At 60.5% G+C, this 23,939-nt stretch overlaps 1 protein-coding gene across 2 annotated transcripts in view; it reads left to right on the forward strand.

Annotated features, from left to right (window-relative positions):
• NFIC (nuclear factor I C) overlaps positions 1–23,939 on the forward strand; it is a 144,347-nt gene that overhangs the window by 112,246 nt on the left and 8,162 nt on the right. The window contains exons 9-11 of one of the 2 annotated variants that reach the window (XM_039515593.1): positions 2,751–2,910; positions 6,025–6,110; positions 20,655–21,058. In XM_039515593.1, the coding sequence (XP_039371527.1) occupies positions 2,751–2,910; positions 6,025–6,110; positions 20,655–20,783 (375 nt within the window). In that variant the 3' untranslated portion in view covers positions 20,784–21,058. Of the gene's footprint in view, positions 1–2,750; positions 2,911–6,024; positions 6,111–20,654; positions 21,059–23,939 lie in introns of those variants that run through there. The other variant, XM_039515594.1, reaches the window with a different exon arrangement.

Genomic DNA, 23,939 nt, shown 5'->3' on the forward strand with positions numbered 1-23,939 from the left:
GGGGCTGCCCCTGCTGCGTGGGAAAGGCCCGTGGCACCGTACCCTGCCAGGACTGAGAACCAGGAAGTGAAACTGACAATAAACAGAAAGTGAAACTGAGCCTGTGCAGCCAGGCTGGGGCAGAAAGGAAATTAGCTGCGTCTGTGGTGCTGGGAGGGGCGAGGACGCGGGGGGGGCACCGACCGTTTCTCGTCCTTTGAAGTATAGCAAATGATTTGCAAAAGCTGAGGCCCAAGTCCATTGCGAGAGCAGAGGGGTTTCCTGCCCCACGGACCCATGAACTGTCTGTCCCCCAGTGCGTGTGCTGCCAGGTCCTTCCCGAGCCCCAACTCTTCCGAGCCAGGCGCATGCGGATGTGCTGGTTCCCTTGCCCCAGGCCCTGCTAGTGCTGCCTGGTCACCTGGAGGGGGGTCTTCTCTCTGTGTCGCCTTCTGCTATCAAACCTCCCCCTTAGCTGCTGCTCTAGCCCCCTCCCTGCCCCCTGCAGCACCCTGGACAGTTCCCGGGACTCATCCACCCGCTGCTGAGACAGCCCGGCCCCCCAGCCAGGACCAGAACCCGGCCTGCCGCTCCCAGGCCGAGGGAGCGCTCGCCAAGTGGCACTAGTAGTAGGTCCTGTATCCTCTCTCCCACATCCATGCCCCTGCCGCTCTCCAGACTTGCCTGGGGGTTCTCCTCGCTCCCGGCCCTGACTCCCGGCTGCCCCGTCCTCCCCGCCACCAGCTGGCCCTTCGCCCAGGGCAGGCAGTCTGCTGGGCACAGTTCAGGCTCTGCTCCTCACCCCAGCACAGCACGCGGTTGGGTTTTCCTGGCGGATCCCCCCTCCCCAGTCCCCCGGGGGCTGTGGGTTAATTTCACCCCCACCCAGGCAGACTGTCCTCTCCAGCCCTCCAGCTGACTAGCCTCCTTTGGGAGCGGGGATTTCACAGCCCCCTCACAGGCAGCCTCCGGTCCAGGAGGCCAGTGGCACAGCCAGAATCCTGCCCTCGCCCCAGAGGCCTGTGGCAGCTTCTCCTGCTGGTGGCTGGGCCCTGGGCCTGGCGCGGCGGCTGCAGGGACGTGACCCCCATGCTCAGGGCCGGCTGGAGAGGCAGAGCCCCCACCGGGCAGGTCTAGGAGCCCCTGAAAGCCGCAGAGCGGGGTGGAGGGGAGGGAGGCTGCTCCGCAGCCTTTGAAGCCTTCAGCTGGGCCCCCGAACCCTAGCGCGGGCCCCCCAGCCCCAGGGTTTGATGGAGCAGCGATTGCTTCCCAGCTGGCTCTGGGCCACCTCGGCTGGGCGCCCCTCCCCACGGGGGCGGGTTCAAAGGGCTGACAGGAGGGGTGCCCCCCCCCTCGCTTCCGCTTCCCCCTCCGGATTCAGAGGGCAATTTGGTCAATGTTTGGGAGTCTAAACTGGGACCCCAGGCTCTGCCGATGCCCCTCAGTCCCGACCCGCAGCCCCCTGCAGCCCCTTTCCTGTGTTGCTGACAGAGCTGCACCAATGCCCCTCTGTCCTGGCCCCCCGTCCCGGCCGGTCACTCACAAGCCCAGCTGGCCGGATTGCGCAATGGCTGAGCTGGGAGCTAGTCGCACTGAAAGCCGAGGCGGGTGCATCTCGTGGGACATGCTCACTGTCAGCCACGTAGAAGATCCCCAGCTCCCCCCTCGCCTGTCAGGGCACTGAGAGCGGGCACTGCGGGAGGCAGGCGCAGGCAGGCACTGACAGCGGGCACTGACAGCGGGCACTGAGAATGGGCACTGAGAGCAGGCACTGTAGGAGGTGGGCACAGGCAGGCACTGAGAGTGGGGGAGGCGGGAGGTGGGTGTGAGCGCTGAAGCGGGCACTGCAGCAGGCGGCGGGGGCGGAGTGCAGGCAGGCACTGAGAGTGGTCACTGGGGGAGGCGGGCGCTGAGAGCGGGCACTGAGAGCAGTCAGTGTTGGAGGCGGGTGCAGGCAGGCGCTGAGAGCGGGCACTGCGGGAGGTGGGCTCTGACAGCAGGCACTGAGAGCAGGCACTGAGAGCGGGCACTGCGGGAGGTGGGCACTGAGAGCGGGCACTGAGTGGGCACTGCGGGAGGCGGGTGCAAGCAGGCACTGAGAGTGGGGACTGTGGGAGGCGGGTGCAGGCAGGCGCTGAGAGCGGGCACTGGGGGAGGCGGGCGCTGAGAGCAGGCACTGAGAGTGGCACTGCGGGAGGCGGGCGCTGAGAGCAGGCACTGAGAGCAGGCACTGCGGGAGGTGGGTGCAGGCAGGCGCTGAGAGCGGGCACTGAGAGCGGGCACTGCGGGAGGTGGGTGCTGAGAGCAGGCGCTGAGAGCAGGCACTGCGGGAGGCGGGTGCAGGCAGGCGCTGAGAACGGGCACTGCAGGAGGTGGGCGCTGAGTGAGGGCACTGCGGGAGGCGGGTGCAGGCAGCCTGGCCTGTGCAGGGCTGGTCCCAGACCCTGGGGTTCCCCACGCTGCCTCCAAGCAGGGCCCTGGCTTTGCATCTGCTCTTTTCCATCAGCTGCCCCAGCCGGTGCCTGAAGCCCGGCCCTCGTCCCGGCCCTCGTCCCTGTCCCCAAGCAGCCCCGGGGCCCCGAGACCTCCACCCGGACCAGACCCCTAGGGCTCCCACTGCTCGGGGCTCCGCCCTGCTGCTGCCGCAGCCCCCACCCGCCGTGCCAGTGGCACCTGCGGCGCCGTGCCCGGGAGGGCCGGCTGGGGGCTGCAGGGCAGGGCGCGGGCTCCTAACGGCTTGTGGTTTGTTTTTGTCTGTGTTGTGTCCCCAGTTAAATGGAAGTGGTCAAGTGAAAGTGCCCAGTCACTACATTTCTACCCAGATGCTGGCGCCGCCACCTCCCCCTGGCATCCCCCGGCTGGCTCTCTCTCCTGACACCAAATCCACCACGACAACTTCCGAGGGCGGGACAACCTCACCGACGTCACCCAGTAAGCAGCCCGCGGCATCGCGAGGGGCCAGCCTGGCCCCGGTGCCATCCCCCCCCCACACCTCCTCCTGCCTCCCGCCCTCCAGCTCTGCATCCAGCCCGTCACGCCCGGCAGGCACCTCAGGGGAGGGGGCGTGGAGTCTCCGTTGGCTTCAAGTCGCATCCCCTGCTTGGCCCCTCAGGGCATTCTCAGGGCACCGAATGGGCCACGGACACTGAGCTTCCCTCTCTTGTACCCATGTCCTGCTCCACAGCCCGGGGCAGGGCCCGGTGCTCCAGCAGGGAGCTGGCCGTGTGCTTCCCCAGGAGGTGGGGTCTCTGCTGCTGGCCGCTCTGACCTTCCTGGGGAGGCAGGTCTGAGCTGGTGCTGCCGGGAACGGTCACTCTGTGCTGCTTCTCCGCTCTGCCTGGCAAACTCGCCTCCTTCACTGGCCTCTCCATGGTGCATGTGTCCAGGTCTGTTTCCCACCGAAAGTGCTAGGGATTTCAAACCCAGGATGGGCGGGGAGGCCGGGCTCCGGGGTTCTGTTCCTGGCTCAGCCCCACACTTCCTGGCCGCCCTTGGGCAAGTCACTTCAGCACTCCGTGCCTCAGTTTCCCCATCTGGAAAATAGCTGTGGGGGTGGAGCTAATGCCTGTCCCACGGGCTGGTGGGGGGTTCCATTGGCTAATGGCCACAGTGCATTGAGCGCCTCCAATGGGAGGCATTAGGGAAGGACGATGTAGGACTGATGGTTGGAGGATTAAATCCATGCATCCATTGGCATGCGCGGTGCCCCGAACTCCCAGTCACTGCACACGTGAAACTAAACAGCAACTGCACTGGAAACTTCAAAGGGAGAGAATCCACGATGAGTCTAACGAGCCAGAGGCCATGCCCTCGTTAGCGATGGTGGTCAGTGGCTAGTTCACCCATCAGCTTCCAGCCCATGAGGATTTGTAAGGCACTTCGTGCACTGCACATGTCTATGGGTCCCACCAGAGCCCCATAGAAGTTGGGGCCCAGCTCCCTACATCTTGTGAGCATCAGAGCTGGAGCATTCTCGGGGCAGCGCTGCTCAGCAGCAGCGGGTCCCTGCCGCCCGGCATTCACCCAGCATGGGCAGCGCGGAGGGGCGGCGTTTTGCCATGGAGTTCAGGGCAGGCTGGGGTCTCAGATGGGATCCCACGGCCCCCAGCCCAATGTCACATCCAGTCCATCCCCTCCCGCCCCACTCCGGCCTGCCTGTTTAAAATATCCCAAGCCACGGGCCTTGCCCCTCTTCACCCCCTTCTCCAGCTGGAGCCGTCTACCCGTTCCAAATGGTGGGGCTGGGCCATCCCGTGGGGCGCCGGGGCACAGCCTCAGCATGTCAGAGTGCCCCATGGCAGAGGCCTAGCTCCCAGGGCACCGACACGGCCCCACAAGATGTTCCTGGCTCATGTTGCCATCACGTGTCATCGCCTAGCACCTCCCAGTGCATTGGCTCAATCCTGGCCCCTCAGCCGTGCCCCCCGGAGCATGCTCTGCTCCCCCGCCAGCCCACGTGCCCGCTGGAAGCCCAGCTGCCAGCCACACCCCAGCGAGAAGGAAGCAGATCCTGACTGCCCCTAGCTCGAAAGGCCGGCTGTGAGTAAACACTTCCCGCGCCAGCAAACCGTAATCGCCGACCGAGAACCCAGAGCTCACTGATGGGAGCGAACGAGGAAAGACTCGTCAGTTCTGCAGCCACCTTCCAGCTAGAGCGGAGGAGGCGCGTTCGGAACGAGCCGGCGCCAGGAGGGGCTGCCTTGAATATTTCATCAGCATTGATGAATGATGAATTTTTCATCCACTCCCTCCGGTCTGGGAAATAACCGGCCAGAGGCCCTCCCAAGCCCGGGGGAAAGGTCCCAGCATCCCCGGAGGCTGGGGAGCAGTGGGAGAGCTGGCAGCCTGCGCAGTGCGTCCGCGGTGCCCCCTGGGACGGCGACGGCAGGGCTCGGCCGCGGGGTACACGCTGAGCCCCAGACCTCTGGCTCTGACAGAGCTAATGGGCCAGTGCGAGTAGATCGGTAGCGCTATGGGCTGCTAAAGCGCCCTACACAGCCCAGCCACTGGAGGGGGCCAGCGAGCCGCCCCGTCAGCGTGGGGCACAGACCCAACGGGTCTGGAGGCTTCGGGACATGCCCAGGGGGGTCTCCCCAGCTCCTAAGGCAGCTGCCCTCAGCCCATCTGATGCCTGCTCCCTTTCGCCCCAGCCATGGCCAGTCCCGGGAGCACCGGGAGGCGCCGCCTCGCCCAGCTTGCATTAACCCTCCCCACGGGCCGGGCCATGTCAGTGCAGTTCCATGCCCAGCGCCAAGCAGAGGCTCTGAGAACCACAGCTCCCAGCATGCCGTGCTGCAGCAAGCTCCGCCCCCTCACCTGAGGGCTGTGATTAAAATGCAAGGGGGTTAGTGGAGGACATGTGACCTAGTGGGTAGAGCAGGGGCCTGGGAGCCAGGCCGCCTGGGGACCAGTCCTAGCTCTGCCACTGATTTTCTGGGTAGCCTCGGGCAAGTTGCTTCATCTCTGGGTTTCCCCACCATTGGCGAGCGGTTGCGGATCGCGCTGTGCCGTGGGGCACGGGGCTTTGGGAAGCTCCCAGATCCTGGCATGGGAAGTGCTGAGTGCTGCGTGTGTGATCCTGCTCTCTGGGGGTGGGACTAGACCCATGTGTCTTAGTCCCTGTACTGCTGCTGCCCTGGCTGTGCGAAACAGGATTCTAGACTCGGGGGGTCTCAGCCCGGCACCTTTCGCCATCACTAACCATTCAGAGCAAGTGTCTCTGAGACACACCCACGGGACGTGGCTGCAGTCCATTCCCCAGGCCCTGCCATCAGTATCAACACAGAGGAAGCAAAACCCTTTGGGACAGCTAGACAGAGCGACCTCGTGGGTAGGGCGCCCATGACGAGGCAGTGTGGCCTAGCAGATGGAGCCCAGCCTGTGCCAGAGACGCCTGGGTTCTGATCCCAGCTGTGTCCTCGACCGTGCCCCTTTGCCTCCCTTCCCAGTGGTGTGCGGCCACCGGTGCTGGGCCGTGGTGACTGATCAGCGCATCGGAGGCGCCTGCCATTCGCCGGGCTAACGAGCTCTTGTTTCTGTCCCCAGCCTACTCTGCACCCGGCACGCCCCCTGCGAATCGTTCCTTCGTGGGATTAGGACCAAGGGATCCGGGGAGTATGTACCAGGCACAGGTAAGAGCTGCGTGCGCTGGGCGCCACGCGGGGAGGGAGCGCTGGCCTCCCGGAACTGCCCTGGCGCAGGGGCTCTTTGCCATGGCAGGGAAGCACTAGCAGGCCATGCTGGGCAGGGACCCTGCCTTCCAGCCACGACCAGGACTTGGGTAGGAAACAGCCAGCCCCATGGCCAGGCCTGGGGGCAGCATCCTAGTGGCTCTGCCTCACTGGCAACCATCTCGTTTTCCCCGGCGATCAGGTTCCCTGTGGTCCCATGTGGGATCAGGCCGGCCTGGTGGCATGTGAGCAGCAGGGCCCTGGGGCAGGAGCACGGCCAGACAGCCTCTCAAGTGACAGCGGGCGGCATCCTGCCGAGCTGGCATCACGCAGCCTCACCTGCCGTCCGTCGGGGCCCAGCTCCCCAGAGCACAGCGGGCGCAGAACCCCTCGGGCGGAGCGGAGGGAATGACGGCCCAGCATGGCTGCTCAGGGCTGGATTCAGTCACTCGGGGCCGGCCCGGCAGAAGGGGCCAGCTAAGGTGGCTTTAAGCCTTGGCTCTCTCCACACGTGAGGCCATGTGGGCAGCAGAGAAGAGCCACAGCCGGGCTCCAGCAGCAGCGTGGGTGCCGTGCCCTTCCTCCAGCTCTGTGCCAGCTGGGAGGCAGCTCAGGGGGCCATTGGTACCTACTTTAAGGGCCCTCAAAGCCAGAGTGGCCCAAAGGGACCTGGGGGTATCTGGGAATTGGGCTCTCCCTGGGTGCTGGGGCGGCCTGTGCTCCTGCATAGGCCCAGCGAGATTTGTCACAGGCCGTGACGCCTGCGTCTGACCCTGGTACAGCAACGCGCTTGGGTGGTGCCCGCGCAGCCACGTGTCTCCCAGCCCAGCCACGCGTCTCCCAGTGCCTGAGCATCCCCCACGCTGCCTCGCCGGCTTCGTCTCAGTGCATTCTGGGAGAATCCGGGCAGCTGTCCCGTCGTGCCTCAGCAGGGGGCGAAGTGCGCAGAGTGGCACCAGCGTGGCAATGCCTCCTGGGATTGCTAGTGCACCGGGAACAGGGAGCAAGGCGGAGCCGCCAAACCGGTTACATGGAGACACCCAGCAGCCAGCCTGGGCCTCTGGCAAAGCGACACCCGCTGGGCTGCCGTGGGGACTAGCCCTGCTCCAGCCACGTGTGTGCGGGCACAGCCCACGAAGGTGTGTGACGGGGCCCTGGTGTGCCAGGCGCTGGCCCTGCCTAGTTCCACACAAGCTCGGGGGAGAGAAGCAGGGTCCCGCTCCTGCCAGTCACTGCGAATCCCCGGCAACAAGACACGGCCTTAGAGACGAATCCCGCCCAAGTGCTTGCAGGGCGGAGGAAGGCCAGGCTGGGGGGGGGACGGGGGGGGCTGACGGATTCGCACTTAGAGGCCAGCTCGCTGGGTGGCAATCGCAGCCTTTGACCACTAAGTCGCTGGTTCAAGCCCAGCCAGGGGATGGTCTGGAGTGGCTGCTGTGCAGGGGGTTGGGGAGCCTGGTTGCTCCCCTCACGCCGCCGCTGAGGGGGCTGAGAAGGGGGGTCCAGGGTTGTGTGGGTGGTGGAATCTGGGCTCCCAGAGAGGGGCCCTGCTGCCGCCCAAGCTGGGGAGAAGGCCCCACTGTGAAGCCAATGGAAAGACTCTCGTTGGGTTTGAATTGGGCAGCAAAGGGCGGGAGGAGCTGGGTCACCCGGCCTGGCCCGGTTCTGAGTTCACTCCGGAGCCCATCCTGGACTCTGCTCTCCATGTCTTGGCTCTGCTCCCGCCTCCCTCGCTTTCCCAGCCTCCGCGGGCACTGCAGCTGCCTGGAGCCCAGCTCCCACCTTGGCACCCGACCAGCACCTCGGAGCCTCGTAAAAAAACAGGCCACTAAAAAAAACTTGGCAGCTGGCGCTGAGTGGCTGTTGAGCCTGCGCCCCCCTCCCCCCGGCCAGATTGGCACAGCCGCCGCTTGGCATCTGATTGGCTGGCTCTGTAGCGTGATGGCCGTCAGCCAATGGGATTCCTCCGGCGACGTTGGCACCTGGCAGAGATGCTAGGTGGAGCGCGGCTGGTGGTGCAGCGAGGAGCCGTTACCCTCCCCCCAGAGCCCCCACGTGAGCTCGGTCCGGAAGGGGCAGCTCTTTGCTCTTAAAGAAACAGGGGCTTAAAATAACACGCCCCACCGCCCCATTGCCGTGCCCCCAGCCCTGACTCTGAGCCCAGCCCTGCTGCTGGGAGCGGCTGGACCCTGGCCTTGCCACGGGCACACACACGGCCCCGCAGGCCTGTCACAGCTGGGAGCTGGAGTGTGGATTTTCAGCTGCTTTTAATTAGCAGCGCTTATTAGTTAATCCATAATTCATTAGCCGGTGTTTGCAGGCGCAGGGTTCCCAGGTGCGGTACTGTGTCACTAGGTGGCGCCCTTCCCTCTGGGTCCCTGCTCCTCGGCCATGCTGCCCAGGGGCCGCGTGGCTTTAGGCTGGGACTGCAGTTCGTTGTGCAGACTGGGGCGGCCCCTGGTGGCCCCGTCACAGAGCCCGTTGTGCTCGGTGCTGTACGCCCACAGAACAGAGAGGCCATCCCTGCCCCGGCGCTGGCAGTCAGATATGTGAGGGGATAGTGCTGACAGCGAGACGAGGAGACACGGCACAGCCGGCACTGGGGGATTATTACAGATCGGGGGACGGGGTTCCTAAGCGTCTTGAGGACGGGATCCTGGCCAGGGCCCTACCCCGGGACCTGCTCCTGGGATTTCCACAGGGCACAGGATTCCTTGTTGTGTCCCGTCCTGAGCGGCTGCTGTTAAACGTCGTGCTCCACCCCAGAGGGGTCGCGTTTCAGCAGCCGATGGAATGAGCCCAGCATCTCCCTCCCCTCGGTGATGGGCATTGGTGGGTCTGTGTCTGAGGAGCCTGGGGGGAGCCCCGCCAGGGGAAAGGCCGGAATCGGAGCTGGTTAGGCGATCGCATGCTAATGACGAACACATCAGCTGGGTGCCTCTCGGGAAGCCCAGCTGTGACCTAGCAGAACAGTCACCTCTGACACGAGTTAGGTAGCCTCAGCTCTCCCAGTGGCACTGGCTTGGCAGCCTCTGCTGCTCTGTGTTTCAGCCACAGCCTGGGCGCATGGGGAGAGCTCCCCTGCAGTGCCCAGAGCACTGCGAGGGGGCAGAGGGCACGGCCAGGCCTCACTCGGTCCCTGTGCAATGCCAGCCAGGCTGCCAATTAGCGCCGATTGTTCTGGCGCCATTTGTGTGGCGGACAGTTGGCAACGAGGAGGCGGCGAGCCCTGTGCTGCCGGGAATTCGCTCCCCCTCCGCTTTTCCCTTCTCCGTTTGTCCACACGTTGGCAGACCGAAGGCAAGGCCTGTAAACACTGGGCTGTTTGTCTAGTGTCTCCGGGGGAGGTGGGAGGCTGGGAGGAACTCAGGTGAACATTGAGCTCATTCATTGTGGTTTGAATCCCCAGGGAAGAAAGGTATGTGAGAGAGCCCAGGTGCACTGCGCTGCCGGCTGCCTGCGCTCCGCACAGCACCGGCTAATGGAAACTGCAGCGCGGGGCTCTCCGCCAAGGGGCCTGGGCACTGCCAGAGAACGCCCAGCAGCTGCTGACCCAGCAAAGCGGCGGCTACACTAGGGCTGCCAATTAATCACCATCAACTCAAACGATTAACAACATTAATCGCAATTCATCGCCCTGTTAAGCAATAATCGAATACCCATTGAAATGGATTATAAATATTTTTGGATGTGTTTCTACATTTTCAAATAGACTGATTTCAATTACAGCCCAGAATCCAGAGTGTACAGTGCTCCCTTTATATTCTTACCTTTGCACTGTGAGAAAGGTAGAGAAAAGGAATCGTATTTTTCAGTTCATCTCATACAGATTACTGTAGTGCCATCTCTTTATCCTGAAAGTGAAACTTACAAATGTAGATTGGTTTTTGTTGCTGTGACGAAGTGGGACTGTTCTTAATGTTTCCTCTGAATACTGGGGGGGGGGCTCAGTTCCCGGCCGACTCTCTGTCTCCTGGCAACTAATGGCCGGGCCCTTCCCCCCTGCCAGGGGATGCTAAAGGTGTGGGAGAACAAAGAGATCAGGTGACCTCCTGGCCCGGGAAAGGTACAAAGCCCAGAGGAGGAGGGGTGTGACGAGGCGGTTCTGGCGGGACCCAACTGAGGTGCCAATTCAGGACCAATCACTCAAACTGGGCAGCCACAGCCCTAGGCTGGGGTTTTTCCACCTCTAAGGTAAACCAAACCAGCCAGACAAAAAGGACTTTGGTCTCACCCCACTGGCTAACCACAAGTCACACAAGCAATCTCCTTATACACTCCAGTCTCCCAGTATCACCACCAGTGCACTTGTCCTGGGGATAAATGGTTATGAAAACCAACACCCCAATAAAAGAAAAAGGTTCTCTCGATCCCAAAGGACCAAGCCCCAGACCCAGGTCAATATACACATCAGATCTTACCCACAAATCACGCTGTTGCCAATCCTTTAGAATCTAAAATCTAAAGGTTTATTCATAAAGGGGAAAAGGTAGAGATGAGAGCTAGAATTGGTTAAATGGAATCAATTACATACAGTGATGGTAAAGTTCTTAGTTCAGGCTTGTAGCAGTGATGGAATAAACTGCAGGTTCAAATCAAGTCTCTGGAACATCCCCCACTGGGATGGGTCATTCAGTCCTTTGTGCAGAGCTTCAGCTTGTAGCAAAGTCCCTCCAGAGGTAAGAAGCAGGATTGAAGACAAGATGGAGATGAGGCATTAGCCTTAAATAGGCTTTTTCAGGTGTAAGAACCTCTTTGTCCTTACTGTGGAAAATTACAGCAAAATGGAGTCTGGAGTCACATGGGCCAGTCCCTGCACTTTGCTGAGTCACAAGGCGTGTCTGCCTTCTCTCCATGGGTCAATTGTGTAGCTGATGGTCCTTAATGGGCCATCAAGCAGGCTAGGCAGAGCTAACACCAACTTGTCTGCGCTGTCACCCAGAAGCAGAGCACAATAAAAAATACAGACAGTACAGAGCCAATACTTATAACTTCAACTACAAAATGATATACAGACAGCATAATCATAACCAGTAACCCATAACCTGGTCTTAGACACCTTAGATGACCCCCTTTACTTAAGATTTGGTGCCACTACAGGACCTTGGTTGCAACCCATGTTCTATATGGTCCCAGTTTATATCAATAACGTCACAAGGGCTGGAGGGGGTTTCAGTCTGGAGCTGGCTGGGGACGGGAAGTGAGGGCAGACATGGGGGTTTGGCTCACTGCCCCCCAGAATGGACCTGGCCGAGGGGTCCGGTTCGCTGTACCTAGAAGCTCTGTTTTAGACCCTGTTCCTGTCACCTAATAAACCTCTGTTTGACTGGCTGGCTGAGAGTCACGTCTGACTGCAAAGTGGGGGTTCAGGACCCTCTGGCTTCCCCAGGACCCCGCCTGGGTGGACTCGCTGTGGGAAGCGCACGGAGGGGCAGAGGATGCTGAATGCTCCAAGGTCAGACCCAGGAGGTGAAGCCATGTGAGCTTCTTGCCCTGAAGACAGTCTGCTCCAAGGGAGAGGAGGCTCCCCAAAGTCCTGACTGGCTTTGTGGGGAGCAGTCCCAAAGCATCGCCTGGGGACTCTGTGACAGTTGCATAACTCAAAAACAAAACAGTGTAAAACTTCAGAGCCTCCAAGTCCACTCAGTCCTACTTCTTGTTCAGCCAATTGCTCAGACAAACAATTTTTTGTTTACATTTACAGGGTCCTACCTCTAATTCCCCCTCCCCGCCCCCTGTAATACACTTTCACAATGAAGAGATTGCACTACAGGCCTTGTGTGAGGTGAATTGAAAAATGCCATTTTTTAAATCTTTTTTACAGGGCAAATATTTGTCATCAAAACTAATAATAGAAAGTGAGCACTGGGCACTTGGTATTCGGCGCAGTGAGTGAAATCAGTGTATTTGAAAATGTGGAAAACATCCAAAAATATTTAACTACGTTGGTATTCTGTTAGTGTTTAACAGTGCGATTAAACCTGCCATGAATCGGGATTAATTTTTTTAATCATTTGACAGCCGCAGGCTAAACCCAAAGCCCCGAATACCACGTGGTCCTTAGCAAAAGTCGCACCCCATCCCCATGGTCGCTCTCTGCCGATCATGCTGTTACATTACCCTGCAACGTGTGTGTGCGCCCTCTGCTGACTGGCTTCAGAAGTGCTCCACTGGGTGTCATAGCCTCTGTAGGGCTGGTGGCGGCGTTGGCTCAAGCGGCAGGGCCTGTGCTCTCAGCGCCGGCAGACCTGAGTTCCGTTTCCCATGAGGTCCCACGTGGCCGTGCCGTGTAGCAGAGGGACGGCTGGGAAGCCGCCGGTACCTACAAGCATGGTTGCAGGACATGGTGCATGGGATCCGCGCCCGGCTGGCTCCACAGCATCGTGCTGGGCTAGCGAGTGGTGGGAGGCCAGGAACAATCCCTTCAGCAATGGTGGGGTGCTGTGCTCTTCCCTCCGGATCATGCCCGATGCCTCGGGGCGGCACTAGGGGTGCTGTGGTGTGGGCAGCCGGGTGGGCAACTCAGTAGGGCTCCTTTGCCCTCTGGGTTCAGTGCTGCTGGTGGGTGACTGGGTAGGAGGCGCTGTCCCCTCAGAGCCCCCGTGCGGTGCCAGGGGAGCACTGTGGGGCACTCTGCCCTCCAAGTCAGCGCTGCCCCCATGGCCAGCTGTGGAGCTGCAGGAGGCTGTGCTGGTGATCCTTGGGGTGTCGCTCTCCCCCCTGAGCCCCGCCTGCCCCCTCACTCCAGAGTGCAGCGGTGATGCATGATCGACGCTGCCAATGTCACCCAAACGCCTGCGTTGTCCTTGGCTCCGGCCGCAGCTCCCCGGCTTTCCCCTTCCTCCGTCCGCTCCCCAGCTGGGCCCAGCCAGATGCAGTTAAACCTCAGAGGGGAAGCAGCTCTTCCGAGCCCACCCTGCTCTCACCCAGCCGCCAGGGGAACAAACGTTCCTTGTCTCCCTCTCTTCGTGCCCGCTCCCCCAGCCCCTCTCTCTGCCTCAGTTTCTCAGACATTTCCCTGGGACCGGGGGCGGCTGCAGAAACCCAGCGAGTCAGTTCAGTTCCCAGCAAGCAGGTGTCACCGAACGGACCCCAGTGGCAGTGGCAGGGGGTCCGGGCCTGGACCGGCCATTGGGATTGCACTCAGCACCGGGACCCCTGCCAGCGGAGACACATCCTGTGTGCAGGGGGGGGGGGCTTGTGCTGCCACCTGCTGGGGAAATGCAGAACTGCAGGGCAATCACCTCAGTGCCCGTGTCGGTCGGAGCTCAGTGCCCAGACGTCTCCCTGTCTCCTGCTTTTCCTAACTCTGGCCTGGACATTGTCTGTTTGTGAAGCCTGGCGTGACCTGTTTATTCCCCCCAGGGATTCCTGTGGCACCCCAAGAGACTGAACCCCAGCGCCAGGGGAGGAAGGGAATTTTAGATCCTGTCTATACTAGGAAAGTTGCACCAATTTAAATTGATACCGTTACATTGGCACAAACCCTTAATCTAGACACATTAGGTGAACTAGATAAGTTCCTGGAGGACAAGTCTATCAATGGCTATTAGCCGGGATGGGCAGGGATGTGTCCCTGGCCTCTGTTTGCCAGGAGCTGGGAATGGGCGACAGGGGATGGATCACTCGGTGATTGCCTGTTCTGTTCATTCCCGCTGGGGCACCTGGCACTGGCCACTGTCGGCAGACAGGATCCTGGGCTGGATGGACCTTTGGTCTGACCCAATATGGCCGTTCTTATGTTATTATTTAGAACAGTTTAACACTGGCCTACACCAGTTCAGTTTGCACTGGCAAATTACAGGCTTAAGCTAAACCAGTGTAAATAAGAGTTAAACCAGTATGAGTGTGTCTACACATAGGGGTTCATACTGCTTCCCAGAGAGGAAGTTTGAGTGGATTCTGTGAAATCAGAGCCACTTTTCTAGCCTGGACAAGACTTGAGCCAGACTGTTGTCAAACATCATTGCTTGTGGTTATTTAACTCCAAGGCCTAATGATCTCTTGGGAGACAGGAAATCTTTGAGATAGTCACCATCTCTCCCCCTTCAGTTAAGGGGCATGAGACCACCTGATCCACACCTGAGACCACCCCCACAGGAAAACCAGGGAAGATGAGATCTCAGTGCCCCATCTCCCCTGCCCTTGTCCCATCTCCTACCTCCCCACACTGGCTCCTCACCCCACTGCATTCCCACCAAGCTGTGCCTTCCTCCTCCTCCACACTGCCAGGGGGGCACTGAGCACACAGCTCCCTGCCCTTGGCTCCAGGAGCAATTGCAGGGCAAGTCCCATTTGTCCCTTGCAGCCCCAGGGTGGAGCGTGCTCAGTGGCTCCTTGGGGGTGGCACCTGCACAGCCCCCTCAGCACGGAGGAGCTGCAAGGGGCTGGAGCACGCTCAGTGCGGGTGGAATCTTCGGAGCATTTAGCTGCCAAACTATGACAACTTTGACACGTCTCTACTGAGCATGTGCAAGCTGAGATTTCTGAATTTGGGCAGATTTTTATGGGGATGGCAGAAGGCAGCTCCCTGCAGAGAGAGACACACACACACACACACACACACACACACACACACCGCCAAATTTCAAGTCCCTGCTCCACAGCACCGGGGCACCAGAGCTGCTCAGCTAAACAGCTGGAAGAATTGTTTCACATGGGCACAGCGATGGGTTTTCCCCAGCCTCACTCGGAGGAACGGGTGAACCGTTTTGGCTGGAATTTTCCTTAAAAATCCAGCCCTGAGCAGAGACCTGACGTGGGAAATTTCATCCCGGACAGTTAAAGTTCGTCACAATTGCAATGGACTGAAAACAGGGTCTGATAATGGGAAGTGCTGGACAATCAATGGGGCTGCCTGCCTGCCCTGCCAGGAGTGGATCCTTTGCAGACCCTTCTTCACCCCAGAAGAGGCATCACCCCTTTGCAGTATTCCAGGAGGCTGATCTGCCCACAGATCCACCCTGAGCCCACCCTGCTCTCAGCCTGGGCCTGTCGTCCCGGCCCCAGCAGCAGGCCTGTCTGTGGGGTCCGTCCCCACGCGAGGCGTTTGCTGCATGTTCTAGCGAGGCTGCCAGAATCCCCCACCCCATCCAGCAGGACGTGGTTTCCTCGGTAATTTTCCATTCCCTGGCACTGTGCAGCCAGCAGACACGGTGCTGGCACAGCATGGAGCATTCATATAAATGAGTCAGTCCAGGCTCGGAGCTGGGCTGCTGGAGCCCCAGGGAGCCAGCTGCAACTAATTCCTGGTGCTCTCCAGCAGGATGGAGGCTCAGGGAGGTCCCTCTCCCCCGGCAGGCAGACGGGATTTCAAAGGGGGGCTTGGCCCAGCCCCCTCTGGCCCCTGGAGCAGCAGGGATGGGGTGAGACGATGCCTCAGGCTGAACCAGGGACGCTGTGCATGGCCCGGCTTGTCTGGAACCCCCAGCAAGATGCTGGGGCCATTTTCCTGGGGTCACCTCTCCGCCTGGGAACGAGAGAGGTTTGGTTCCCAGGTCAGATCTGAGGGGCTCCGCTGGGTTCTCATCACAAATGTTTTCCCGTCTCGGCTGCTCGATTTCTCCAAACGACTCAAGCGAGAGGGCTTCCCTCGGGCTGCCCCAGGGGAACATCTGGGTCTGGGGCCAAGGCCTCAGACTACAGCCGAGCCAGCCTGGGCCATAGTTAGGGGAGCACCCCCAAGCCACCACGCCGGTGTGCTAGGCTCTGTATACATGGGACGAGACTCCCCTCCAGTCTAACGGGACAAGCAGACAAAGGGACGAGGGGAAGGACTTGCCTGAGCAGTGGCGGTCAGGAATCGCACCCAGGTTTCCTGAGTCCCAGGCCAGAGCTCTACCCACTAGACCGCACTGCCTACCTCGGCCTGTGGGGCCTGCCTCTCGCTGGCGCTGCCTGTCTCCGACTGGAAGAGGCAAAGCGAGGGACCTTCTGGAACATCTGAGCAGAGCCCAGGGGAGCCGGGCCCCTGTGACGCTCTTCGGCAGGGCTGAGCCAGGCACAGAGGGCGATGGGGAAACTGAGCCTTGTCGCCACGGGCAGCACAAAGGGCACCGTGTGCCCCGTTCACTCCTGGCAGTGAGGAGACCGTCTCCCAGCTCCCGTCCCCCCAAAGCAGGGGCAGGGGAGCAGGGAGCACTGGACCTGGATCATCCCCTGAGCATACACGGCGCCTGCAGCCCCAGCCCCCAGCTCTGCTCTGCAGGGAGAGGCTGGGAATCTGCCAACTGCCCAAGCCAACCGGCCGCGTTTCCATGCCAGGCGGTTACCGCGCCCCGGGCCCACACGCAGGAGCTGGGACTGCCCCTGCCACACTCCAAAGGGAGAGACCCTTCCGGCCATCTGCCTGTGCGGGCTACGGCTCACGTCACCCTCTGGGGCGAGGCACAGCAGCGGGGAAATCTTGCCCGGCAATCTCGCCCCAAGGCAGAGGGCGGACGGCGAAGAAGCGTCTAGGGTCCATGGGCGGCTGCCCGGGGCCGTGCGGGGGAGGCTGGCTGTAATCGCCCCACAAGGGCATTTGGCCCAGCGCTTGCAAACAAAATCCAGATCCTTGATGAGCTCGAAGGATCAGGATCTTGGGTTTACACCTCATCTTGCTCAGAGGGACGCGCCTTCTACTGGCCCCTCCACCCGCCCAGCGCCGCACTGGGGTCAGCAGTGGGCGGGAGGGGGAGCGCCCCCTACAGAGCCCCCCGCTCCCTGCAGCACTGTGGATTTGCTGTGAAGGTCTCTCATCCAAGCCCTGCCCGGGCTGGCCTCCCGGGCGGTCCGTGCTGGAATGTCGGCCCCAGCGCTGCCCCACCCCGCTTCGAGGGAGCTCAGATTCGGAGCCTAGTCCAGATACTTGGTCGGCCGCAGGGGTCTAAGAGCCGGTGGGATGGCCCGGCCCGGCTGCAGGCCCCAGGAAACGGCACATGTTCATCCATGGAGATACCAGAGGAGCCCGGGGAGCCACACGCTGCTGCCCCATCCTGGCAGTCTGAGGCCCCTCCAGAGGAGATGGGATCTTGATTCAAAGCCGCTGTGGAAGTCGAAATGCCGGCGACACAACCAAGGCGAAGTGACTATAGGCCAAGGCTCAGACAGCTGCAGGTCAGGCACCCTGGAGCTTGGGGGCAGGAGCTCTGTCCGCACAGGATACACCGTCTGGTTCCTGCTTCCGCTGCCTGGAGCAAGCTGACGGGTTTTGCATGGACCATATGGCGAACTGGCCTGCCCCGGGCGTGCCCTGCCAAAGCGGAACTTGGGAGGGCTCCCATTGGGCCTGCTTAGAGCAGAAACCCAAACCTCAGGCAGCCAGAGCCCTGGCTTACTGGGGGCCAGGGATGAACGTGGGCAAATCACGTGAGGAGCAATCAGCGCCGGTTCTGCACTGCCTGGGCACATGCTACACTGGGTGCTGCCCCCGGCCAGCATCACTCTGTGTCATCCACAGCGCAGGCACAGCAGCAGGGCAAGCTGCCCCCCAACCCCTGAGGCTGCTCTAACTTACCCAGGGCCAGGCCAGACCCGGACATAGCTCTTCCTGAGACCCTCAGGCTGCAGTGTCTGAGCACTTCCCACCAATGAATTAACCCACCAACCCTCTGGGCGGCAGGGCAAGGCTGTTATCCCCACTGTACAGGTGGGGAAACCGAGGCACAGAGAGGCCAGGCGACATGCCCAAGGTCACACAGGAAGTTTGTGGCAGAGCAGGGAATTGAACCCAGGTTCCTGAGTCCTAGACCGTCACTCTAACCACTGGTGCATCCGTCTTCTCTCCCCCACAGTGTGGGGCTGGGGGGGAGCTGGTTCTCCAGTGCCCTACACCTTGTGTCCTCATTTGCACCAGTGCCAAGTGGGCATAAGTTGCCCCCAAGTGGGGACGATGGCAACACTTGGCACTGGCTTTGCCCAGGTGACCCGAGGCGCAGGGCACTGGAGAACCAGGCCGGGGTAGCCCAAAGCGGCTTCATGCCACCTTCGCCCCATTGCCCTCACCTCTCTCCAGCCCTGCCCCACTGCAGGCACAGTGGCACTGACCCAGCTCTTCCCGATGTCTGTGAGCCTCGAGCCACGTGGGTGCGGGTCGAGGCAGAGCCCAGGTCGTGGGAACCACCATCCCCACAGCTAATGACGCACTGGATTCTCAGACCGGCCTGAAGCTAATCCTCTCTCCAGCCCGGGGTCGGGTCACCCGCTGATGGTGCTTCACCAGCACGATCGGCCTGCTGGTGTCACACGTGCCCACCGGACATTCATTGCATATCCAGTCTGCTGCTGGTCTTGTTAGCTCTTGATGCATCACTTTTGTATCACACTCTACCCAGGGCCAGGATTTCCAGCCTGTATCTGAGTGCTAGAGGAGGAATCAGATGGGGCATTTGACTGCACCCAGTGTTAAATAGGGGAAGTCTTGACCAAATGGAACTGAATTGATCGGGGGCAGGGCTGTGATAGTAAATACACAAGCACCAAATTGCTTCTGTGAATCAAAGTCTCCTAGTTTTAGGGATTTCCATAAACCTGACAACTGTGGCTGCAGCCAGAAGTGACCCCTTTCTAATGGGCCTTTCTGTTTTCCCCCGTAGGATTGGACGTCGCATTTGTAACAGATTCTTTTTGTCGCTAGCCACCTCTTTTACTCTAACACGGCTGCTACTCTGAAACCTCTTTTACTCTGTTGGTCAGCCATGGCGGCCTTTTGCGGGGCCTCTTAGTGGGTTTTTTTTTTTTAAATCTGGGGCCTACATTTCATTTGAGCCTCTGTTATGGTGTTTGAAATCATTTCCATGCAGCTTGCAAGCGTTTCACTCCTGTGACTGTTCCTTTTCACGTCCGTTTCACCAGCCTCCTCGTGTTTGTGGAGCTCCCCGTTCTGCAGGGAAATGCTCCTGGGGTGGGTTACTTTGGTATTTCTTCCCCCCACCCCGAAGGATGTTACCTTGTGGGAGCTACCAGTGAGCCGCTCAGCTCTGTTCACCTCTTGGAGCAGATCCTGTTTGCACCTGGGACTGAATCACCTGGGCCTCTCCCCAGGTGGGTTCCGGGACTAGCTGCTCCAAGCAGCCATTAACGGTGTCTAGAAATGTGTCTCTGCACCCTGTCCTGTGGTGACATGTCCCCACTCAGTATGGGGAGAGATGAAATCCCCAATTGTTACTGCACCCTCTCTAATCTCCCTGAGCCTGTCACAGTCACAGTCACCATCCTGGTCAGGGGGTCGGTAATTCATTCCTACTGCTCTGTGCTTATTCACGCATGGAATTTCTATCCACAGAGATTCTCTGGTACCGTCTGAGTCTGATTTTCACTATATTTGACTCTGTGCTTCCCTTCACATACAGCGCCGCTCACCCACCAGCGCAGCTACTCTGCCAGTCCCGTATATATTGTACCCCGGTATTACAATGTCCCGGTTATCATCCTTCCACCAGGTTTCTGTGATGCCGCCTGTATCAATAGCCTCATTTAATACCAGGTGCTCAACTTCACCCATCTTAATATTTAGACTTCTAGCATCTGTGTACAAGCATGTAGAACATTTGTCGCTAGTTAGTTGTCTGCCTTCGTGTGATGTCATTGAATGGGACTCTTTCATTTGACTGTTTCTCTGCCGTTCCTACCTGCACGTTATCAGCCTCTATCCCCTCCTCTTTACTAGGATGTAGAGAATCCCCTTCAGTAAATCCTCCCCTAAGGGATGTCTCAGAACCGTGTGCTCCTGTCAGGGGCGGCTCTAGGAATCCCGCCGCCCCAAGCAGGGCAGCACGCCGCGGGGCACGCTCTGGCGGTCGCCGGTCCCGCGGCTCCAGGGGACCTCTTGCAGACATGCCTGTGGTGGAGCCGCGGGACCAGCGAACCCTCCGCAGTCATGCCTGTGGGAGGTCCACTGGTCCCGCTGCTCCGGTGGACCTCCGGCAGGCATGACTGCGGAAGGTCCGCTGGAGCCGGCTGCCGCCCTGCCGGCAAAATGCTGCCCCAAGCGCGCGCTTGGCACACTGGGGTCTGGAGCCGGCCCTGGCTCCTGTGCATCTCTCAGCTCCCCCCTCCTCGATGAACGGCTGAATTTGCCACGCCAGCAATCTGGTTCTGTTTTGGCTTCGGTGCAGCCCATCCTTCCTGTACAGGCTCCTCCTTCCCCACATGGTTCCCCGGGTCCTCCCAGCACCATGGTCTCATCCACGCGCTGGGGCCCTGCAGTTCTGCCCGTCTTACTGGCCCCGTGCGTGGAACTGGAAACATTTCAGAGAATGCTCCCAGGGAGGGTCTGGACTCAAATCTCTGACCTAGCAGCCTAAATTTGCCCTCCAGGACATCCCTCCTGCCCTTCCCTACGTCACTGGTACCTACATGTACCACGACCGGCAGCTCCTCCCCAGCACGGCACTGAAGTCTGTCTAGAGATCCACAACATTCGCACCCAGCAGGCAATTCCCCGTGTGGTTCTCCCGGTCATCACAACCCAACTCTCTAATAACCAACCCCCCATTACTGTCTCCTGTCTCTTCCTAACAACAGGGTCCCCTCCCCTGGAGGGGTTTCCTCAGTGCGAGAGGATACCAGGACATCTTCTGGAAGGAGGGTCCCAACTACAGGACTCAGTTTCCCTCTGTTCTCCTTCCCCGAGACTTTCACCCTCCCCAGTAGCACAGAAGCTGCCAGACTGGGGCTGGGCCTGCTCTGCTGTGTCCCGGAAAGCCTGGACTGTGTCCCTGGCTGTCTCCCTGAGCTCCTCCAGTTCAGTCACTCCAGTCTCCAGAGCCCATACTCGGTGTCCGAGGGCCCGGAGCTGCATGCACCAAATATTCATGTACGGATGGGCTGCATTCAGGGCAATAAACTGGATACCCCTGACCCAGCTGCTGCCGTCTGCCTGCATTATTTTAACTCTTCCCCAGGGGTGGGGGGGTGTTTGTTTGTTCTTTGTGTGTGTTTCATTATTGGCCTAAGTTTAGAGAATGTTTATTAGAGTGTGTTTGCATCTCATGCTCCCTCACAAAATAGATAGATAGATAGATAGATAGATAGATAGATAGATAGATAGATAGATAGATCTTTCATCCAAGGATTTCAATGTACTATTATAACATGAATGAATCCAACTCGCCGAGAGACAGCTGAGTTTTATTAGCAGGGGGGCAGTGAGGTTCATTGCTTGTGTTCGCACTGATTTGTATCATAGCAGCACCAGTGCAGCTCGGGACCCCGTTGCGCCAGGCACTGCAGTGGGAGGCCGTCCCTGACCCGAAGAGCTGGCAAGGCTAAAAGCCACGGGTTGGGAAGGGAAATTGAGGCACGGAGCAGGGACGTGATGTGGCTCAATGAGGAACAGAACCCAGGGGCCCGGTCCTGTGGGAGTCAGCGGCACAGTATATGGAAAAGCCGCAGCTTTGGGCCCTAGGAATGCTGGTCCCCCCCCCACCCCTGCTCTAACCACTAGGCAGTCAAGGTGCTGTTCAGCTGGAGGGTTAAAGGAGAGCAAGCGGCTGGCCAGGGAGAGGTGGAAGGAAGAGGCCAGGGAATCCAGGCGGGGAGAGCCAGAGCCCGCTGCCTGCAGCAGGAGGGTCACGCCCAGAGCCGTCTGGTTGCCAACGGAAACCAGACATGAGGTAATCGCAGGATGAACTTGAACTTGGGGGACTTAGGGAGCAACACAGAGGAGGCCAGTCGAGGGCAGCAGCGATTCTCTCAAGGCGGCAGGGCAGGAGCCCTCTCAGCTGGCCTGCCCCAGCCCCTCCAGCCTGGCCGCAGAGCCTGGCTGAGCACTCCCCAGCCAGCCAGACGCCCGGCACAGGGGAGGAGCCGGTGACTCGTGGGATTGAGGAGGGCTCAGGGAGTCCCGGCTCTGGGGACCCTGTGCGGGGGTAGGAGCCGGAGGAGTTTGTGGCAGGGCCCTGGCTGGTGCTGGGGCACGGCTCTAGATTCTGGAGCCGGTTCTGCCCCACAATGCACAACCTTGGCAGAGTCTAGGGGCCGCACACGTGGGGCCAGATCGAGAATGCCAGGGCGGCATGAGGGAGGCACCAGCAGCCCACGCCGCCCCCCGCCCCAGCCCCTTGGGGAAAAATGAGCCTGCACAATAGCAGCCGAGCGCAGGGAGATTGGAGTAACAGCTGCCCCAGGAGGAGTTCCAGGCGTTATCTAGTGGGTGCTGCCAGGCAGGCCTAGGCCTGATGCTATTCAGGAGCTTGACCATGAAATCCTGCCGGTGACCTTTGTGGGTAAGGCAGGATTGGCTCCATGGGAACGTGCGCCGAGGACAGAGCAAGCTGGGCCCGTTCCCAGCTCTACAGCGGGGAGCAAGGAAGGCCGGGCTGGGGCCTGGATCTGGGAAGCAGCGACCCTAAAGGAGTTAGGGGTCAGAGTGGACCAGCACCCCACTGTGAGGCTAGTGGGACCTGTGGCCAGCTAGAGGGGCGTGGCGGGGGGGAGCAGGGAGGTGATTGTAGCTCTGCGCCTGGCGGTGGTGAGTCGATCCTGGACACCGCACCCAGGTCTGGGTCCGCAATATAAAGAGGATGGTTAAAAAGGGGGGTTGGTGCAGAAAAGAGCCGCAGAAGGGATCTGAGGGCTGGAGGGAATGCCCGGTGGTGCGGGACTGGCGGAGCTCGGTCTGGCCTGTTAGAAGGGGACTCGATTACAGCGTCTAAGCACCGTGGTGAGGAGAAACCCAGGGCCTAACGGCTCTGTGACCGGGCAGAGCAAAGACCAACGGCTGGAGGTGAAAATCTCCCATTGCAACGGACCGTGAGAGAAACAACTCTGCTGTCACTCGCCCCGACGGGGACGGGACTCTCGGCAGAGGGGGAGCCAGGCACACAGTGAAACAGGGCCAATGCACTCGCCCGGTGCCGGGGTAACGGGCTCAGAGGTATTGGCTGATCCAGCTTTAAAACCTCTGGATCAACGATGTGGGGCTGGGCCACGGCACGAGGGGGCCCTGGGCTGTGGTGTGGCCCCCCAGGCAGTCCCTGCAAGGGGCTGCCCCTTTCCAGGACCCAGCATTGCTGCCCCCTACTGGAGGTGCTGGTGGGGCCTCCCCATGCTGGCAGCGGTGCAGGAACTGAGCCTCCATCCCTGGCTCGCCCCGTCAGGGTGGGGGCTGGCACCCAGGAGGGGTTTGGCCCAGTGCACTGCACTCCCCTGCACCCCGACACACAGCGACGGGGAAATATGCTGCAGACGCCGGCAGCCTGAGCCCTAACACTGAGGTCGTTGGTCCACTCGGGGCCAGATCCTCAGCTGGTGTAAATCTGCAGAACCTCTGCTGAAATTCCCTTTACACCAGCTGACCGCGCCTGGCCCACTCGCAGGGCTCGCGTACCCAGCTCGCAAGGCTTCGGTTCCCCACAACAGACAGGCAGGCGAGCGGGGCAGGGGCTCTTGGCGGGGAGCACCGGATGGGAACTCAGGCAACCTGCCTTCCGGTCCCAGCTCTGCCATGGCCCTGCTGAGCGACACTGGGCCAGGCACTTCCATGCTCTCTTTCCCCACCTGTTATCTGCATGTACAGCCCCTAGCACACAGGGCCCTGCCTGGGGGCTCTAACTAAGAGCCATGGAGAGCGGGAGAAAGCCCGTCCCAGGAGCCAGCTGGGGGCTGGGGGCAAGCTGGGGACACTGAGGCAAAGGCAGGTGCACAGTGCGTAACCACCCACCGGGACATTGCCATGCGGCGCCTGGGGCTGGGGAGCTGTCCATGCCTTTGCACTGGGGTACTGCTCCCCTCTCCCCATCCCTCGCTGTATTTAGCCATGGGGCGGGGTAAGAACTGAACGTTTGCGGGGAAAGGCAGCAAGGAGCA

The sequence above is a fragment of the Mauremys reevesii genome, linkage group 26 (assembly GCF_016161935.1).
Source record: "Mauremys reevesii isolate NIE-2019 linkage group 26, ASM1616193v1, whole genome shotgun sequence".
Classification (NCBI taxonomy): Eukaryota; Metazoa; Chordata; order Testudines; family Geoemydidae; genus Mauremys; species Mauremys reevesii.